The sequence below is a fragment of the Mizuhopecten yessoensis genome, unplaced genomic scaffold (genome assembly GCF_002113885.1).
Source record: "Mizuhopecten yessoensis strain PY_sf001 unplaced genomic scaffold, ASM211388v2 scaffold715793, whole genome shotgun sequence".
Taxonomy (NCBI): Eukaryota; Metazoa; Mollusca; class Bivalvia; order Pectinida; family Pectinidae; genus Mizuhopecten; species Mizuhopecten yessoensis.
The window spans coordinates 24,423-46,731 of NW_018479794.1; the positions used below are offsets into that span (position 1 = coordinate 24,423).

General features: G+C 36.6%; 1 protein-coding gene across 1 annotated transcript; it reads left to right on the forward strand.

The window, feature by feature from the left end:
• Positions 1–13,383: 13,383 nt before the first annotated feature.
• LOC110441262 (brorin-like) lies at positions 13,384–15,867 on the forward strand. Its single transcript, XM_021484371.1, has 3 exons — positions 13,384–13,690; positions 14,756–15,037; positions 15,608–15,867. Exons 1-3 carry the CDS (start codon positions 13,423–13,425, stop codon positions 15,769–15,771), a joined length of 714 nt encoding a protein of 237 aa, XP_021340046.1. The 5' UTR covers positions 13,384–13,422; the 3' UTR covers positions 15,772–15,867.
• The last annotated feature ends 6,442 nt before the right edge of the window (positions 15,868–22,309 follow it).

The window sequence follows — 22,309 nt, forward strand, 5'->3', positions numbered from 1 at the left end:
CTTTTAATATTGCCTTAATAACCCCCCTTTCCGCATAACCTCACAAAATCACCAACATTTGTCGGATGTTGACAGCCGACGACGTAAACAAAACAGCAGGTGGCAAAAAGTACGTGGAAAAGGTCTTCCTGATCAAAGTTCATCTTCTCGACAAAACAAAACTCTTGAAGATCATATACCACGTATGGTATATAACTCATATTTATCTAACAGTCTGCGTGTTTATACAATGATCTGAGAGTGGAATAACACAGTGTATTGTGGTAGAAACCCTATAAATACAGTCCTTGTGATGTTATATGTTCATATCCTACTAATGAAAATTACATTTTTGAAGATGAAAAAAAAAAGATTACCTAAGTGATGCACCTGTCTATCAGATTGTACTGCCTTTATATTGTCTAGTTTTGTTTCATTTTAAATCAAATCTTTTTCAATTTTCATCTCTCGCCCCAAATCAGCATGTTAGTTAAGTAATTTATGGTTTTCTGTATTTTATATTTTGTGATATATATTAAGCTTCATTGGTCATTTGTCTGATGAAGGTGACAGTGTACATATCGTACTAGTCATCGAAACGTCACATAGAACATTTTATTGGCTGTGTAATAAGTATCAACTGATGATTCTAGGCAATTGTTCCTATTTCTGAAATGATGAAGAAGTGACATATTATAGGTTAATAAAAAATACAATTAGGGATGTATGGCACCTAACTATGAAATGTAACTGTCACCTAAGCTTCCAGAATAACTAAATGGTTTATGTTTAAATAAACAGTCACAGAAAACTTATTTTGCGAGCTATCGAAAAGTATGTATCCTTTGTCAAGCAAAGAACACTCTTTGCTTAGCAACGGAAACAGACGTTTTCGAAAGCTTAGCATGTATTATTCATACCAAAATGATGAATCTCATTCTGATTTCCAGATAAACTCATGAGCGGTATTTGGCCCCAATTCGAAATATGATGTCATATTTGAAAGGCACACAGGAATGCATGAATTGATTAGATTCAAATAAATCAGGTACCTCATCGTCCCGTCGAAGTATCGTTTATGTCTTTGTTTCCTCACGTCGACCTGTAACGTATGCAGGGGTTCAAATGCATAGAATGTATTTGAGTAAGCCTTGAGCAGATCCCTTACGAAAGATGATTCACTGCGCATGTATGTTATCAACAGGATAGGTATCGGTCCTGCAGATGAAGTAATAGTACACATGTATAATGATACAATGTATGTAATTAATTGATATTACAATAAAGGCCTGAGTTATACAGCATGATACATTGTGCAACAATTATAAGTAAACATTATTGAACGTGTGGCATCTAGATCAAAGCGTAAAAAAAGATAGGGGGGGGGGGGGAAAATACTAACCTAAACGTATGTATTTCAAAAGCAAAAGTTATTTGTCTGTCAACTTTAACTTCACAGATTATTCCTGACGAATGATAGAATGGATATCTTGGAGTAGCTTAATGAGAACATTTTGATCATTTGCAAAGTCAACGCTCCTTTATAATGGTTGACAAGATTTGATATAACTGATTATTCGAATTCATTGGAAAGCGATGCTCTTCCCTATGATATGCGTCGTTGTTTCCCAATACATCTAGTTTTCCATGTTATCTCTTTGTCATCTTGATTAGAGATGTACATGTTGGAGAATAATGGCAAGAAGTTCTGTTGTTTTACTTAATCTGGAACCATTTTAGTTATACGCCCTAAATTAAGACACGAGGTACAAAGTACCGGTGGGTGGGAATTAAAAAGGGAAACTATTTTCAGTTAGAAACACCTGTTTGTTTAATCTATACACACATGTGGCTACTAACCTGCTTCAGGCGCTGTTGTTGTATGTTTCCGGTTAACGTCGGCCGTAACAGTTATCTGGCAGCACTTTTTTTATAGTTGTCCTGTTTCTTGATTCTAACATTGATGTTACTTTATCATTAATGTCAATAAGTATCTTCTAAAAGCCATACTTGGACAGTCTGCAAATAAAATGGCAATGATGTAGTACAGGTACTTGTTAAAAGATAGGAAATAATTTGAATTTGAGTTGCTGTTTACATCAGCACTGATGCGGATGCAATAAGTTGCATACATATCACAGGTACCTGCACATGAATAGGAATACACAATGAAATGTGTCTGGCCCAACCCCTGAATATTCCTCCATTCTGTCATCACTGAAACCCAACAGTTAACACTTTTCTTATTGAGTTTTTTTGTGTACAAACAAAATTTGTATGCTCTGACATCACTGTTCAAAGTTTCGATGTTGTTTTATTTATTAATATTTCGACAGTTTGCTCATCACCATTTCCGTTAAAACTCGAGTTTCTGTCAACGTTGTTTTAGAGGCACGGTAGTCTAGTGATATAGGACGCCGGGCTCGTGACCGAAGGGTTGCGGGTTCGAGTCACGCCACGGTACTGTGTTGTATCTTTGAACAAGACACTTTACTTCGCTTGTTTCAGTCTACAAAGCTTGAGAACGGTATTTCCACAGACCTGTTATACTTAAAAACACCTGCTTGGTTTCTATAAAATGGTAAATACTTTGGAAATGCCTGTTTTAATTATTGCGTTTACATTTAATAGCATTTACTTCTTTGAAAATGATTGTGCTTATAAAACAACTCATTAGGTTTTCATTTACTTCACGTTCAGAGACACTTCTGATGTTGTCTTCGGATGTGTCCACGTTATTACGGAGTGTCTCATGCAGATTGGTAGAGATACATGAAAGCTCGATAGAGGGCGCTACCTTATGATGAATTAAGCTCGACAACATTTAACCTCGTAACGAGTTGATATCAAACACGGTTCGATAACCTTGGGTTACACTATCAGGGTATTGCAATTGATTTTGGTATTCAACGCTAAAGAATGGACACTAGCTCACGATTACCTGAACAAAGTATAACATTTCATTTAATGTGAAAATAGCATTATTTATAGCCTTATCTGGTTGCAGCCGTTTTCAAACAGATATCAACTGAACAATGTATAATACAGGCAGGTGATAAGATAGAGATGTGATTATATCCAGGACGAAACATCACGTGCATGGAAGTCAAGAAACAGTTTGAAAGTTTGGCGAAACAACGTTTCATTTTCACCTTCATAACTGAAATGGATGCAAAGTTATAAACCTGTTTGCAAGTATCTGAGTCTGTTCATAACAACAATACTTAAGCACTTATTAATAATAATAATAATAATAATAATAATAATAATAATATACAACATTTATATAGCGCCCTGTATAATTTGTAAAATTACTCTAAAGCGCTTAGCATATGGATACTAGTAATAGTTATAATTGTGAAACAAAAACAAAGGCTTACAATCACTTTTATACATTGCACATACACACACACAACTTGTAATTGAACAAATAAAGGGTGGTATTTATATGACGTCTTTGCAGAGACCCTCAAATGCAGATTTGAAGAGGTGAGGTTTGAAGTCCCTCTTGAATTTAGCCAGAGTATTTCACTTTCTAATAGCAGATGGTAAACTAGTATTCCACATTGTGGCCGAAACCCTCCCAAAGCACCGGTTTCCATAGGTCACATAACGATATTTTGAGACACACAACAATGGTTCTGACTCCGACTGTAGTGATCGTGACGGCTGATACAGGGTAACAAGCTCCTGTAGGCACTGAGGAGCTGTTCCAATTACTGTCTTCTATGTGTTCACCAACTTTTGTACTGCGAACTGTATCGTACAGGTAACCAGTGCAATGGATATAGCACAGGTGTGATGTGCTCTCTTTCGAGTACGAGTACACAGCCGTGCTGCAGTGTTCCTGACCCTCTTCAGACGATTAGTTAGTTTGTCAGATTTACCACAGAGCAGGGCGTTACCATAACCCAACCGTAACAAGGTAACAAGTGAATGCACCAAAAGCATGCATGCATCTTCAGTTCTAAACTGCCGAATACAGTCGATGTTCCTGATCTGGTAGTACAAAATGTAACAGGATTTGGCAATAGCGTTTACTTGTTTCTCCATGTTCAGTGAACTATCAATGTATACACCTAGGTTTTTAACAGTTGGACCAGTCTCAATAGTTCTGGCACCGACCTTGAGCTGGAGAGCCATTGTTTGCTGACACTTTGGGGAAAAGACGATTAGTAAACGCAAAAATATGCGAAATTGTCGCAAAACGCAATTAATTCTATATTCCTATAGTAAAATTAAATTCAGAAATCTGTTTTCTCAGTCATAGTTGTTTCGAGATAACGGTGTTTGACTACAATTGATAAAATCCATCTATTGTTGTTGCCTTGTTACTGTTGGTTACCTAAAGTAACATTTGTATTCATGTTAAAAGCGATGGTTATATAAAAACGGCGGAAATCTCTACAATAAGAAATGGAAATTATTTAATAACTTTTCCTGATGTAATGCTAGTTTTAACTTATTAACAACCCTACATACAGAATCCTGTGATAAGCTTTGCTAATAACACCGAACACCAACTCTGAGTCCTTTCCTTTTTATCAGATGCTTTACCAATATCATTTGTTGTGTACGGTAATTGATTTATGACAGCTGTCTAGATAACACCAGTGCTGATGTTAAATGGGAGGGTCGGGGATCTCTTTTTAACATTTATCTTTTTTTTAAACAGAACACCTATTTACGTTACTGACTGTACTTAGCAGAGAAAAAAAATGATCTATAACTAGAAGTAATTTCTCTCTGTCGCCCGTCTTAAACACAAGTGTCATATTGGCAATTTCAAACTATTTAGACATGCACTAACAATAATAGTCTTGTCTAAAATATATATAAGGGGACTGCATAAAACATTTTTTGATTGTTTTCTGTTAGAAAATATTCTTTTGTTTACTTTTATACTTTGATTATAATGTAAAGGTATAAGATAATTTATTAAAACAAATGCATGAGACGTCAAAAGCGCATCCCGATTCCGCATACAAAAGAACGTCTATTACCATAGAAGGCAATTATAGACGGCGTACTATGGTAAATATAGCGGTAAACATTTTTACAATATTCCATCAACAGAAGTGGTTTACAAGTAATTATCTACTAGTTTTGAATTTATAACCCACATGTGCCCTTGAAAAGGCACAAACATGTCACAATGGTTTTGTGTGATGTGTTTGTTTGTTCAATTTCAAGTAATTGTTCAAACGCATATATTTCTTTCAATCAAAGGATCCTCAACAATATGTGATCAAGGATAAAATGCCTATTTGATGTAATGCAGAAATACAGATATTAATATATTATCTTTAAGGACGGTAGTTTGTGTAAATAAAAGAAACCACGACAGAATCGTACATACCAACACAACAACACTCAGCTTTTATACATTAATACCGTGCAACGAACGGAGATAAAAAGGTATGTATTAAAAAATATAAGTACATGTATACTTTGCAGGTGTGTGAATTTAACAGATAGATCATACGTACATGTATACCATATAAAGTATTGTTAGTACAATGTTGATACCTGAAATACGAGTATGTAAACAACTAGACACCATGGAAAAGAGTTGAAGGAGTTTAAAATGGAGAACATTTTTGTCAATGATTTTTTAGCTGAAAATATAATAATTTACACGATTATGCAAAATATCCAAATTGTACTGATAAATACGACTAACTCTTTTTTTTTTTTTTTAACAAATCCTATAATAGAATACCTTTTTGGTGAAGGAACAGTAACAAAACCGGACTTAAAAGAAAACCCAACTGTAGCTATGTATTTTTTCCTATATTAAATGAAATATAAATAGTTAAACAGAGACCCAAAATGTTAGTAACCATGGTAGTCACAATGATCACAATGGTCACAAAGGTAGTCACAATGATCACAATGGTAGTCACAATGGTAGCCACAATGATCACAATGGTCACAATGGTAGTCAAAATGATCACAATGGTAGTCACAATGGTCATAATGGTTATCAGAATGGTAGCCCCAATGGTGACGTCACAATGGTGACGTCACAATGGTAGTCACAATGGTCATCATGGTAATCACAATGGTAGCCCCAATGGTGACGTCACAATGGTAGTCATAATGGTAGTCACAATGGTCACAATTGTAGTCACAATGGCAGTAACAATGGTAGACATAATGGTAGTCACAATGGTAGTCACAATGGTCACAACGATCACAATGAAAGTCACAATGGTTAAACAGAGACCCAAAATGTTAGTAACCATGGTAGTCACAATGATCACAATGGTCACAAAGGTAGTCACAATGATCACAATGGTAGTCACAATGGTAGCCACAATGATCACAATGGTCACAATGGTAGTCAAAATGATCACAATGGTAGTCACAATGGTCATAATGGTTATCAGAATGGTAGCCCCAATGGTGACGTCACAATGGTGACGTCACAATGGTAGTCACAATGGTCATCATGGTAATCACAATGGTAGCCCCAATGGTGACGTCACAATGGTAGTCATAATGGTAGTCACAATGGTCACAATTGTAGTCACAATGGCAGTAACAATGGTAGACATAATGGTAGTCACAATGGTAGTCACAATGGTCACAACGATCACAATGAAAGTCACAATGGTTAAACAGAGACCCAAAATGTTAGTAACCATGGTAGTCACAATGATCACAATGGTCACAAAGGTAGTCACAATGATCACAATGGTAGTCACAATGGTAGCCACAATGATCACAATGGTCACAATGGTAGTCAAAATGATCACAATGGTAGTCACAATGGTCATAATGGTTATCAGAATGGTAGCCCCAATGGTGACGTCACAATGGTGACGTCACAATGGTAGTCACAATGGTCATCATGGTAATCACAATGGTAGCCCCAATGGTGACGTCACAATGGTAGTCATAATGGTAGTCACAATGGTCACAATTGTAGTCACAATGGCAGTAACAATGGTAGACATAATGGTAGTCACAATGGTAGTCACAATGGTCACAACGATCACAATGAAAGTCACAATGGTTAAACAGAGACCCAAAATGTTAGTAACCATGGTAGTCACAATGATCACAATGGTCACAAAGGTAGTCACAATGATCACAATGGTAGTCACAATGGTAGCCACAATGATCACAATGGTCACAATGGTAGTCAAAATGATCACAATGGTAGTCACAATGGTCATAATGGTTATCAGAATGGTAGCCCCAATGGTGACGTCACAATGGTGACGTCACAATGGTAGTCACAATGGTCATCATGGTAATCACAATGGTAGCCCCAATGGTGACGTCACAATGGTAGTCATAATGGTAGTCACAATGGTCACAATTGTAGTCACAATGGCAGTAACAATGGTAGACATAATGGTAGTCACAATGGTAGTCACAATGGTCACAACGATCACAATGAAAGTCACAATGGTTAAACAGAGACCCAAAATGTTAGTAACCATGGTAGTCACAATGATCACAATGGTCACAAAGGTAGTCACAATGATCACAATGGTAGTCACAATGGTAGCCACAATGATCACAATGGTCACAATGGTAGTCAAAATGATCACAATGGTAGTCACAATGGTCATAATGGTTATCAGAATGGTAGCCCCAATGGTGACGTCACAATGGTGACGTCACAATGGTAGTCACAATGGTCATCATGGTAATCACAATGGTAGCCCCAATGGTGACGTCACAATGGTAGTCATAATGGTAGTCACAATGGTCACAATTGTAGTCACAATGGCAGTAACAATGGTAGACATAATGGTAGTCACAATGGTAGTCACAATGGTCACAACGATCACAATGAAAGTCACAATGGTTAAACAGAGACCCAAAATGTTAGTAACCATGGTAGTCACAATGATCACAATGGTCACAAAGGTAGTCACAATGATCACAATGGTAGTCACAATGGTAGCCACAATGATCACAATGGTCACAATGGTAGTCAAAATGATCACAATGGTAGTCACAATGGTCATAATGGTTATCAGAATGGTAGCCCCAATGGTGACGTCACAATGGTGACGTCACAATGGTAGTCACAATGGTCATCATGGTAATCACAATGGTAGCCCCAATGGTGACGTCACAATGGTAGTCATAATGGTAGTCACAATGGTCACAATTGTAGTCACAATGGCAGTAACAATGGTAGACATAATGGTAGTCACAATGGTAGTCACAATGGTCACAACGATCACAATGAAAGTCACAATGGTTAAACAGAGACCCAAAATGTTAGTAACCATGGTAGTCACAATGATCACAATGGTCACAAAGGTAGTCACAATGATCACAATGGTAGTCACAATGGTAGCCACAATGATCACAATGGTCACAATGGTAGTCAAAATGATCACAATGGTAGTCACAATGGTCATAATGGTTATCAGAATGGTAGCCCCAATGGTGACGTCACAATGGTGACGTCACAATGGTAGTCACAATGGTCATCATGGTAATCACAATGGTAGCCCCAATGGTGACGTCACAATGGTAGTCATAATGGTAGTCACAATGGTCACAATTGTAGTCACAATGGCAGTAACAATGGTAGACATAATGGTAGTCACAATGGTAGTCACAATGGTCACAACGATCACAATGAAAGTCACAATGGTTAAACAGAGACCCAAAATGTTAGTAACCATGGTAGTCACAATGATCACAATGGTCACAAAGGTAGTCACAATGATCACAATGGTAGTCACAATGGTAGCCACAATGATCACAATGGTCACAATGGTAGTCAAAATGATCACAATGGTAGTCACAATGGTCATAATGGTTATCAGAATGGTAGCCCCAATGGTGACGTCACAATGGTGACGTCACAATGGTAGTCACAATGGTCATCATGGTAATCACAATGGTAGCCCCAATGGTGACGTCACAATGGTAGTCATAATGGTAGTCACAATGGTCACAATTGTAGTCACAATGGCAGTAACAATGGTAGACATAATGGTAGTCACAATGGTAGTCACAATGGTCACAACGATCACAATGAAAGTCACAATGGTTAAACAGAGACCCAAAATGTTAGTAACCATGGTAGTCACAATGATCACAATGGTCACAAAGGTAGTCACAATGATCACAATGGTAGTCACAATGGTAGCCACAATGATCACAATGGTCACAATGGTAGTCAAAATGATCACAATGGTAGTCACAATGGTCATAATGGTTATCAGAATGGTAGCCCCAATGGTGACGTCACAATGGTGACGTCACAATGGTAGTCACAATGGTCATCATGGTAATCACAATGGTAGCCCCAATGGTGACGTCACAATGGTAGTCATAATGGTAGTCACAATGGTCACAATTGTAGTCACAATGGCAGTAACAATGGTAGACATAATGGTAGTCACAATGGTAGTCACAATGGTCACAACGATCACAATGAAAGTCACAATGGTTAAACAGAGACCCAAAATGTTAGTAACCATGGTAGTCACAATGATCACAATGGTCACAAAGGTAGTCACAATGATCACAATGGTAGTCACAATGGTAGCCACAATGATCACAATGGTCACAATGGTAGTCAAAATGATCACAATGGTAGTCACAATGGTCATAATGGTTATCAGAATGGTAGCCCCAATGGTGACGTCACAATGGTGACGTCACAATGGTAGTCACAATGGTCATCATGGTAATCACAATGGTAGCCCCAATGGTGACGTCACAATGGTAGTCATAATGGTAGTCACAATGGTCACAATTGTAGTCACAATGGCAGTAACAATGGTAGACATAATGGTAGTCACAATGGTAGTCACAATGGTCACAACGATCACAATGAAAGTCACAATGGTTAAACAGAGACCCAAAATGTTAGTAACCATGGTAGTCACAATGATCACAATGGTCACAAAGGTAGTCACAATGATCACAATGGTAGTCACAATGGTAGCCACAATGATCACAATGGTCACAATGGTAGTCAAAATGATCACAATGGTAGTCACAATGGTCATAATGGTTATCAGAATGGTAGCCCCAATGGTGACGTCACAATGGTGACGTCACAATGGTAGTCACAATGGTCATCATGGTAATCACAATGGTAGCCCCAATGGTGACGTCACAATGGTAGTCATAATGGTAGTCACAATGGTCACAATTGTAGTCACAATGGCAGTAACAATGGTAGACATAATGGTAGTCACAATGGTAGTCACAATGGTCACAACGATCACAATGAAAGTCACAATGGTTAAACAGAGACCCAAAATGTTAGTAACCATGGTAGTCACAATGATCACAATGGTCACAAAGGTAGTCACAATGATCACAATGGTAGTCACAATGGTAGCCACAATGATCACAATGGTCACAATGGTAGTCAAAATGATCACAATGGTAGTCACAATGGTCATAATGGTTATCAGAATGGTAGCCCCAATGGTGACGTCACAATGGTGACGTCACAATGGTAGTCACAATGGTCATCATGGTAATCACAATGGTAGCCCCAATGGTGACGTCACAATGGTAGTCATAATGGTAGTCACAATGGTCACAATTGTAGTCACAATGGCAGTAACAATGGTAGACATAATGGTAGTCACAATGGTAGTCACAATGGTCACAACGATCACAATGAAAGTCACAATGGTCATAATGGTAGTCACAACGGTCATAATGGTAGTCACAATGGGAGCCCCGATGGTGACGTCACAATGGTAGTCACAATGGTAGTCACACTGGTAGTTACAATGATAGTCACAATGGTAGTCACAATGGTCACAATTGTAGTCACAATGGAAGTCACAATGGTAGACATATTGGTAGTCATAATGGTAGCAACAATGGTCAAATGGTAGTCACAATGGTAGTCACAATGGTAGTCACAATGGTCAGAATGGTAGTCACAATAGTCACAACGATCACAATGAAAGTCACAATAGTCAAAATGGTAGTCCTTATGGTCACAATGGTAGTTACAATATTAGAACCTTCGGGTCATGTGATAAATGATAGTTACCTAGCATTGATGTTGTAGTATAGAAGACTAGTAGCAGACAAATCAAAATAGCAAAACACACTGATTTTATACTTGTTATCATTTTCCATATTCTCGACATAGATATCTTCATCACTGATGTATGTAACACTGTAGCAGTTCATATAAAGGCTGAACACACTAAATGTTGTTTGAATGTACAACAAAATCCTAATCCATACAAACTGTTATTGTTTGTCTCTATATCCTGGCTAATACAGGTTTCGTCCAAAGCTTCCAATATATCACCTGAAGCAAAAACACCAGACTATTGTAGTCTAACAAGTGGCTCAATCACAACAGAGTAAACAGGTTAAAAGGAAATGAATGCGCACCATTACAGAGTCGCTATAGTCTGTTTCATAATTATAGGATCCATTAAAACAAACAATGACTATATAATTATGTCACATGATATATGTGAAATTATTAATTATGAATTAACTCTTAATCGTCCCGTACGGGAATAAAGGGTTTAAGTAAGTTCCATAAGGTGTTTCTAGGTCACCGCAAGGCGGCACTGGACCAATTTGGTCGCGGCCTTCTAGTCCGAGGTCACTGGACGTGTCATTACTATTTACTGTAAGATCGACAGCGTGACAGGTTGGTGAGTGATGTATAATGACAGTAGAAACAATCACAATGTGTAGTCAAAGTAAACAAACCCACCAATTAACAAACTGAACTATACATCCTTGATCGATCGGTCACTGTTTAAGGGTTTCGCACTACAAAGGAAGTTACAACAATTAATAATTCACGATCATTAAACACATTTCACATATTAATTAATGATGCCATTATAAGTGTTAAGACAACTTATGTATATAGAGAAAACCTCTGGGCTTATAGATTTATTACGAGTTTAGACATTACCAGTGAGCTGAGAGGTAGCATTGAGTTTAGATAAACACCCGAGGTTAGCGACAAACCCCGAATTAAGAGAGATAACAACGAAGTTCAGAAATTATTTTTGAATGAAGGGATTTAATACTTCTGTGTTTAAAGATTTCTTAGGTTAAAAAAACAATTCTGCTTTTAGAAATAGCATTTGAGAGATCATATTTTAGTTTAGAGATTACATCTGTGTTTAAAGATTACTTCTGAGTTTGGAATAGCACCTGAGTTGGTTGAGAGATAACGCATGGGTTTAGAGAATAATAAATGTTTAAAGATTTCATCTGAGTTTGGAAATTATTTCTTAGTTAATTTTATCACTTGTATGTTTCGAATACTAGCATTACAGTTAAGAGATAGAATCTTTATTGTTATCTATTAATGTTACGGTTTAAAGTCATAATAGGTCACTGAGGTCACAGAAATCGAATGAATTCCTAACTAATAAGTTTCACTTTCCACTTTTTAACGAATTATAAATGTGTTACCATTCAGTGAAACCTTTCGCAATACCCACAGATAAATTTAATTGAACGATTTCACCAAGACACTTTGTTATTTGGGTTGATTAATAGAGAGTTGATACTAAACTGAAGTGCTTTTTTTCTCGAAAGAAAATGTTCATGTCATTCAAAATATCTGAATGAGATGTTAATTTTAAGAATACTGAGGGTTCCCTTTGGGTGTGATACTTAGGGATCCTTGTCCTACTGCATCCTGCCTTTTCGTAAAGCACCCCCCCCCCCCCCCCCCTCTTAATTTTGATTGGAATATAACTATAGCACAGCTGAGCAATGACTGGTCCGTTGACCGGATAGCAAGTGAGTTGTTTACGTTCACATCAAGAACACTGTTGGTGTTTGTATTTATACATATCTTACCTTTATACCTTTTTTCATAAACAAATCCCGCAAGGTATGCTTTTCGTTTTAGAAAATATTTCTTAAAGCTATAGTTAGAGCAAAAACGTTTTTTAATGCGTAGTTACTGTTTATGGCAGTGGTACGGAGAACCTTAATGCAATAAAACGAATGAAATTGACGACATACTTACTTATGTCACGCAAACATAAGGGAACACTTATGTTTGATCAATAATGACCAGAGATTTAGAAAATCAATATACGCATTAAACGTTGATTTATTTAAATTCATTCAAGTATGAACGAAATCGGTTACATCTGTATTTAATATTAAGCACTGAAAGGCTTAATGCTATATGAAAATAATCGATTCGATTCTTTTAAATACTTATGTAATTTGACCCAATATGACGTCATTAATAAACAGAAAATCATGTCAGTCACTGGCTTCTAGATTATAATATGACGTCATCATGGGAAAAACAATGACAAAAAACCCACAATAGCTTCAACCACATATTCTGACATGTAGTCAATAATATTTTGATCATATTTCTGAATCACAATTTATGACGTCACGGAATGTCTTCAGAATGATAAGACTATCTGTGTTCGTGTAAAAGGACACGGAGTCAGTCAGCGATAACGTTCCTTCAAGATGGCAGATAGAACCCTGGTAGCGGTTTTGGTAGCCCTTAGTGCCGTTGCTATTTATGGTGGTCCAACCTCTTCTCCTATTCATACAGCTAGATGTTTAGTTAACGGGACGTACTACAGCCCGGGAGAAAGCTTCCAGAGAGATCCGTGTTCCCCTTGCTTCTGTGGAAACAAAGGCCAACCTATCTGTGCTATCACAGACTGTTTCTTCATTCCGTGTGTAAATCCTGTCAACGACCCTACCAAGTGCTGTCCCATATGTCCCGACGGTATTGATATTACAAAGCTGTTTATATTTCGCAAGGATATAATTTAGCAAACGCATTAAAATTCACGAATGCTTTGTGAATATTTTGCACTTCTGGAAAAAAAGCTGCGTTAATGTTACACGCTATCCCGATAAGTAAAATAGTTTATGTGGATATAATATACTTTTCGTATCATCTTTTTTTATTTTAATTGGTCGATTGACTTATGTGGACTATACTGAAAGGATGCTTTGCAAATCAATGGATTCATGCAAGACAATAACTTTTCAATAGAAAAATCCTAAAATAAATTTGTTAAGCTGTGTTCCTGCGGAATTGCGCGACCTTACAGTAAATATGCGCCAAAGACGTAAAATGTGTAAAGTATACTCAGCTAGGTCCTTTTAAATGTTGTAAATAAAGGTTTAATTATTTAGCATCAAGACGTGTATATTTAAGAATTATATCAGCTGCATCTTCAGTTATCTAGCATGTCATTATATCCGATACAAGGTAAGGCATTGCTACCAGTCGATATTCCCGCACCTCTGACATACTTCGGTATTAAAAAAGAACAACATACGACCACTCTGTATAAAGTAGGGCACAAGATAAGACTCCAGTATTAGAAACTCACCCAGCCACAGAGGAACGGACGTAAATCACGCACGAACAGGTGAAGTGCAAACTTAATATCAGCTCCGGGAATACAGAAAAAGGATGAATAAGCTGTACGCTATATGTAATATTCTATCCCTTGTGTTAATATAATAAATATATTCGTCAAGGAATTGGCTATAACACAGCATTTCCGATAAACAACATCTTGTTCTTTTTAGATTAGGAAGCTCATGTATACAAGTGTATGATCATAAAAAAACGTATGACCTAGATTGTAATGCTTGTATTCACAGTTCAAGCAGAAGACGCTTATCCTTCTTGAACACCTGGTCTAATTATCTTTTTACAGTTTAAGGAGCTCCGTCCAAATCTTTCATTTCTGCATACCTTGCCTTAGTTTTATCGATTGTTTTCGAATTACAGTTTTTATATATCTTAGCTATCTCTATGCTTCCTTTTCTTTAGGACCTAACTGTCGTGTTGGAAATGTGACTATTTCTAGTGGAAAAGACCACGTTGTTGGTGCCAACACTTGTCGTTGTACAGACGACCATCATGCTCTTTGTCGTCCTAACGGATGTATGCATAATGGGAAACATTATCCAGATGGATCATTTCGACCCTCAGCCTGTGAACACTGTCAATGTCGTTCCGGGCGGGTAAGCTGCGCAATCGCCGATTGCTTTTTTAGCCCCTGCGTAGATGCTGTTCACAAACCTGATGTTTGCTGTCCTGTGTGCCCTAATGGTGAGTAACATATTTGCTTATTCGTTTATAAGCATTTCCATCGTCGTATCCGAAGACAAAAACCTAGAGGAAATCTTTTGTCATCTGACATTTCTCTGAACTCTAACCACCAACAGAATATTACCAGGGATTTACAGTTTATATAAGGCCATGTAAGGGAAAATTGGAATGTGTATTTTTTCTAGAATTTGTGCTTCTACTGTTGCTATCAAATAGTCGGTTATATTGATAACTATATCCAATTTGGTCATACAACTTAGCATGGTTTTGCTTGCTAAATCCACAGATGATGGGGTCACAAAATGGATAATTTAAGTGACGTTACTCTGAAATCGTTGATGCATCAATATATGTACAAAAAACTGTAAAATGACTCTTTTGTAATACAACGAATTTCCCATATACTGTTAGTGACTGCGAATACAGGCGAGATTAGATCCCCCCCAACTATAACCAACTATACAGTAACACTTATAAAACGTTATATAGTGACAGCATTGCTGTATTGTTCAATATGGAGAAGTACTCTAAAGTATGTGATTGGTGTACTCTTTTATTTCATTATATCAGGTCCTAATTGTTACCATGGAAAAACAAAGATCCCAGCTGGAAAGGATTATAACGACGGCCAACAGATATGCCGCTGTCCGGACCATTTTCACTTCGGATCAGGTGGCCAGCAGGCTGTATGTCGTGTCGTCATCGACCCTACCACTGCCCAGGCACATGTTTAAAAGGAATTCTTATCGAATGCTTCTTATAAATTTAAGTACACTTGTAGTGAAACCTTTTTAGTAAAATATTAAAGTTTCTCAATTGTTTTATTCATTTCACATATTGATTGACATTTTCGAAAACTTAAAAGCATTCTTTAAAACCGCCCTCAAAACTAAAAACAATTTGCTGCCATGTTGGTTAATCTTTTGAAATGATGAAACAAAACTGGTATCAATGCAATGAAATGTTTGTTGTTAATACTTACCAATGACTGTAATTTACTTATCCCCTCGGAATGTATTTTATATTTTTAACTGACTAATAGCAATAGTAACTATAATAATAATAATAATAATTCGAGGTTCTTATATGCCGCTTTATCATAACCTAGTTCATAGGTCGTCTCAAAGCGGTTCATAAATTATTATCCGTGGTTATAGGGCCTTTCCAACCAGCCAATACCTTTCTCAACACGCTGGGGAGCATATAGTCGGAGCTGCCATTTCGGCGCTAACAGATAACATTCAACTATTCTAAGCTGCCCAACCACATACTCATTTACAGCTGAGTAGACTGGAACAAGCGGAGTAAAGTATCCTGCTCAAAGATACGACACAGTGCCGTGCGGTGACTCGAACACGCAACCCTTCTGTCACGCGCCCGGCGTCCTGCCGCTAGATTACCGTGCCTCCAATGGTGATCATGACCTGGGCTTTAGGACTTTTCCTGGTGCATTTTTACTCTGACTTACACACATCATGTTTTTTATCTATTGGTTTATTTTATCTTTACTCAGTGTCTTAGTTAAAAAATGTTCTCATGATCTTATTTACTTCATACATCTAAAATGTTCATGATTAAATAAGTCCTTTTTCCCTCCTTTTCGTTATGTTTTAGAGAAACATTCTCAATTTGTTTTGCAATATTGTTAACCATTGATACATGTGTCATATTTTAAATAAAACATTTAATTATCAAATGAGAAAAACTATTAAATATTTCTGAATTCTAAAGAACAGTTTTGTAATGAGCATCATTTCATCAACTTTGAAGAGGTCCGTGGATAGTTCCGCAATGGTGTTTGGTTCTTTCCGCAAGAATTGTATTGAAAAAAGCACGAGCGTTACCGACAGACAAGTAAGAAAAAAATGAAAGACAAGGTATTGCATGATATAAGCGTTACAATAAAATGAGTGATGATTAGGTTGCATTAGTTATTCAATGTGCAGGTGCATATGTTAAATATACTGTAAAAGGAAAACTCACATTTCCTATCCGTTTTTGTACTATATTAGTGAAACCATATTTATATTTTAACAAGGGGTATGCACGGTTTTTTTTTGTCTCGTACACTAATGAATATCCTTTAAATTCCAATCAAAGAATATTTAGTGCAAACATTGTCATGTGGCATCTTAATTAAACATTTACCTTTGTCTTAATAAGCTGTCAAGCTGAAGTTCAATACATTCAAGGGTTTAAAATATGATGTTCCTGATAAGAGAAAAAATGTATTTACCCGGACATTTATGCAATGTTTAAAAAAACCTATAAGGCATCAAATAGCAAGTCAAAAAACATTTATTTTTAATGATAGCCTTAAATGTTGTTTTTGTGTTTTGTTTTTAACAATACAATAAATCATAGCATGCACATGTATAGACCATGTTTATACGTTACAGTGGTTAAAAATGTATGCTTTTGTTTAAATTGGGAATTCCTTTACGTTTGCGTGTACGTAATTGATGCCACCAAGGATTGTAGTTTTTTTTTACCAAATACCTGAAATCGAGATTTAGAGGTTGTTTTCCAATAATGATAGTGGTATATTAATGAAAAATTCGCGAAAAAAACTGCAACAATTAATTTCTCGCGAAAACAAAGTGATTTACATTATGTCGGATTACTATATACAGTGTATATATGGCATATACTTAAGTACATGTATGATATCACACGTGCGTGTCTCTGTTGATGGCGTCCAACTCGGTACTGTCGCCTCCAAGGTCTCTAGATCGAGAGCTTGTCGAATCTCTCAAGTCCCGTCAAATTAAACATGGCCAATTTTCTTGAAAGATCTTTTTAGTTTTGTTCGGAGTTTTGATATGCAGGTTTGACATTTCCTCTGCAGGTCCCCATTCCTCTGAAGGTTTCAGTTGGGACACAAATCTCTGTCAAGTCTAGTAATGGAGGGCAGAAATATATTTCAAGAAATAATTGTAAAATAAGGGAGTAACATGTTGTGAAAATGAACACGATATTACACTGAAATAATGGACTTTTTTTTAAAAAATAAGGTGAGTTCAAATTTTACATATACTTCAACTCTTGCCTACGTTTCACAGGTCTTATTCACGTCCCAGCCCATGATCAAACACCATTCTTAAACTTTCCGTCTTTAGCACAAGTGTGCGTTGGTTATTTCACATAATCAATATTTAGTTGATATAAACACAATGGTCAAAGGGATGTAATCTAGCAAGCAGTATACACTTATTAGTATAAGTTACACCTGGTTATTCGTCTGGTAGGTAACGTTCACAATTAAAGAAAGATTAAGCTTGGTAAGCGTAATACTAAACATTCAATTATGTTTGAAAGCATGAATATGCACTGATATAAACTATTAATTTACCAACTGATTCCGTGACCCTACATAAATTTCGCAAGGATGAGGAATCTCGTTTGGTCTGCCGTTTGACTGAAATGTATATCTGGTTTGATAAACATTATTTGTTCATAAAATCTGAAATAGGTATATTTAAGAAAAAAATTGATTGCAAAACATACAATTTTAAAAAACTGTTCTTGACAACATAAGCTAGAAGTTGGTCTCATAAATCCACACAGAGCTCAGTAACTCTTATCTTTAATCTTCATATTCTGTTATTTTTATATATATTTACATCCTTAAGTTCAGCTAAGACTCATGTTTGTGTCACTAGGTATATGCCGAATATTTCAACAAATAATCACGACCTCTACAACACTCATTATCCGATCAGGTTAAGTTCTAGCAGGGGTCTTCTCAAACCGCCAACAGGGGTTTCTTTTAAAACCCTGCAGAATATTTAGGAGCTGAAGCTTGTTTGTACTTAATGTTTTCCTTCATTATATTATCTTAATTTATGTATTATCATTTATTTTGACAAAAGAGCAGTTGTCTTATATAGGATAAATATTAAGTCTGACCCTTGCTATCTACGGAGTGCTAATTATATATACCTGCTAAATTGCACCTCCCTGATTCTATAGCAGCCATGCCATATAAATGAATTTTGGTACAATGGGTATAATAGCGAAACACAATCCGATAATGCCGGCGAAGTCAGGATACGTGTATGTGCGGTAGGAAGGAGGTTTGTACTTGAATATGCTCACAACCAATAAACACTGTAAATAAATATATAGATAAATAAAATGCAGTCCTTTGCTTTGCCTGCAGTAAATAAGAGAATAAAATATGCCACTGCATAAACAGCCTATGTGCAATCGTGTAAAACAATCGATGACAATTCGGGAAAATGTTGACAACGATTTACGGAGAAACCTTAGAAAAATTACGAAGATACGTGAACATGTATATCATACAGTGTGTTAAGCTAGCGGATGTCTTTTGCTTTATCAGTTATTCCTTCAAAAAAAAGGGAGCCGGGGGTCATGGCAGTAAAAACAGAAGAAATGATGACACGATTTCACTGGAAATATATCCCAACGCCAACGGATATGTACATAGATTTAAGGACCCTTGCCCTAATGCAGGCAAAACAAAAGAGAAAACTCTAGTGATTAGTTTTAACCCAACAGTTACCATCCCTTAATCACATACTGGATACAACTACCACTAATCAGGTAGCTCCAATATTGATTGACCATATTGCGATTAGTCTCGTTCAACCAGACGCTTGATCACTTCGACGAAGCTTGCGCAGACAACAAAGAGTCTGGTTGAACGAGACTACAATGCGATCGGAGATTAATTGTTCGAATCTCGGCCGGGCACAATTGATGTTTTTATTCTATATTTTCATCTATATTCATCTTTTTAGTGTTGTCATGAAAATTACGCAAGGTATGCATTTTCACAGGAATTATTTGTTAAGCTGTTTGTCACGCAAACACAAGGGAACACTTATATTTGATCAACAATAACTATAGATGTAGAAAGTAAATATACGCATTAAACGGTGATTGATTCATATCCATTCAAGTATGAACAAAATTGGTTACATCTGTATTTAATATGAAGCACTAAAAGGCTTAATGCTATATGAAAATCATCGATTCGATCCTTTCAAATACTTTATTTTGTAATTTGACCCAAAATGGCGTCATTAACGAAAAGAAAATCATGTCAGTCACTGGCTTCTAGATTATAATATGACGTCATCATGGGAAAAAACAATGAAAAAAACACCACAATAGCTTTAACCACATATTCCGATGTATGGCATGTGTTGTATACAAGTATACAAAATGCTTTGAAAACTTTATCAATAAACATTCAATATCAAAAAACGCAATAAAGGTGCAGTAGTTAAAGTTATCAAAGCAGCGTAATTGTGTGTTTGTGTAAGCCTCAGGAGTTTTGCTTATAGTGTCGTATTCTTAGGTACCTTTATTCTTGTCGACTAGACTGAAGTCATTGTTCAACTACTGTTGAGTGATTTAGTCGATATATCTGTAAACATGTACTATCTTAATAACTATATATGGCAGTTCTTCTTCACAAAGTAGACGCTGGAGATATTTCTACAAAATTAGGCCTTTGTAATACTTGTATACATACTAATAATTCATAAACTGGGTCATGACATGTAGTCCATGATACTTAGATCAAAATACCAAATCACAATTTATGACGTCACGGAATGTCTTCAGAATGATAAGACTATCTGTGACCGTATAAAAGGACACGAAGTCAGTCAGCGATAACGTTCCTCCAAGATGGCAGATAGAATGATGGTAGCGGTTTGGGTAGCCCTCAGTGCCGTTGCTATTTATGGTGGTCCAACCTCTCTTCCTATTCATACAGCTAGATGTTTAGTTAACGGGACGTACTACAGCCCAGGAGAAAGCTTCCAGAGAGATCCGTGTTCCCCTTGCTTCTGTGGAGACAATGGCCAAACTAACTGTGCTATCGTAGACTGTTTCTTCACTCCGTGTGTAAATCCTGTCAACGACCCTACCAAGTGCTGTCCCATATGTCCCGACGGTATTTATATTGCATAGCTTTTAATTTTTCTCAATGATGTAATTTCGCAAACGCATAAAAGTTTACGAATGCTTCGTGAATATTTTGCGGTTCTGGAAAGTAAGCTGCGTTAATGTAACACAATATCCCGATAAGTAAAATAGTTTATGTGGATATATAATATATTTTTCGTATCATTTTTTTGATTGTAATTGGTCGATTGACTTGTGTGGACTTTACGGAAAGGATACATTGCAAATCAATGGATTCATGCAAGAAAATAACTTTTCTCACTGCTGGTCACTGCGAAACAAAAATGTCGAGGGGAAAATCCTTCTACAAATTTGTTAAACTGTATACCTGTGAAATTGCGCGACCTTACAGTAAATAGGCGCCAAAGACGTACAATGTGTAAAGCATACTCAGCTAGTCCTTTTAAATGTTATATATGAAGATTGAACTATGTAGCATCAAGACGTGTATTTTAGAATTATATCAGCTGCATCTTCAGTTTTGTAGCATGTCATTATAACAGAAACAAGGAAAGGCATTGCTACCAGTCGATATTCCCGCACCTCTGACATATTTTGGTATCAAAAATGTACAACATACGACCACTCTGTATAAAGTAGGGCACAAGATAAGACTCCAGTATTAGAAACTTACCCAACCATAGAGGTACGCACGTACAATACATGAGATAAGCATCGGGTAAAGTCACGCACGGACAGGTGAAGTGCAAACTAAATACCAGGTCCGGAAATACAGAAAAAGAATGAATAAGCTGTACGCTATATGTAATATTCTATCCCTTGTGTTAAAATAAAAAATATATTCGTCAAGGAATTGGCTATAACACAGCATTTCCGATAAACAATATCTTGTTCTTTTTAGATTAGGAAGCTCATGTATACAAGTGTATGATTAAAATAAAACACCGCATGATCTTGATTTTAATACCGATACTCACAGTTCAAGAAGGAGACGCTTATCCTTCTTGAACACCTGGTCTAACTATTTTTTTACAGTTTAAGGAGCTTGGTCCAAATCTTTCATTTCTTCAAACCTTGTCTTAGTTCTATCGATTTTTTTCGAATTGCAGTTTTTAGATATCTTCTTCAAGCTATCTCCATGAAACAAATTGTTGCCTTTCCTTTTCTTTAGGACCTAACTGCCTTGTTGGAAATGTGACTATTTCTAGTGGAAAAGACCATGTTGTTGGTGACAGCACTTGTCGTTGTACAGACGACCATCGTGGAGGGAGTCTTGCTCTCTGTCGTCCTAACGGATGTATGCATAATGGGAAACATTACCCGGATGGATCATTTCGACCCTCAGCCTGTGAACACTGTCAATGTCGT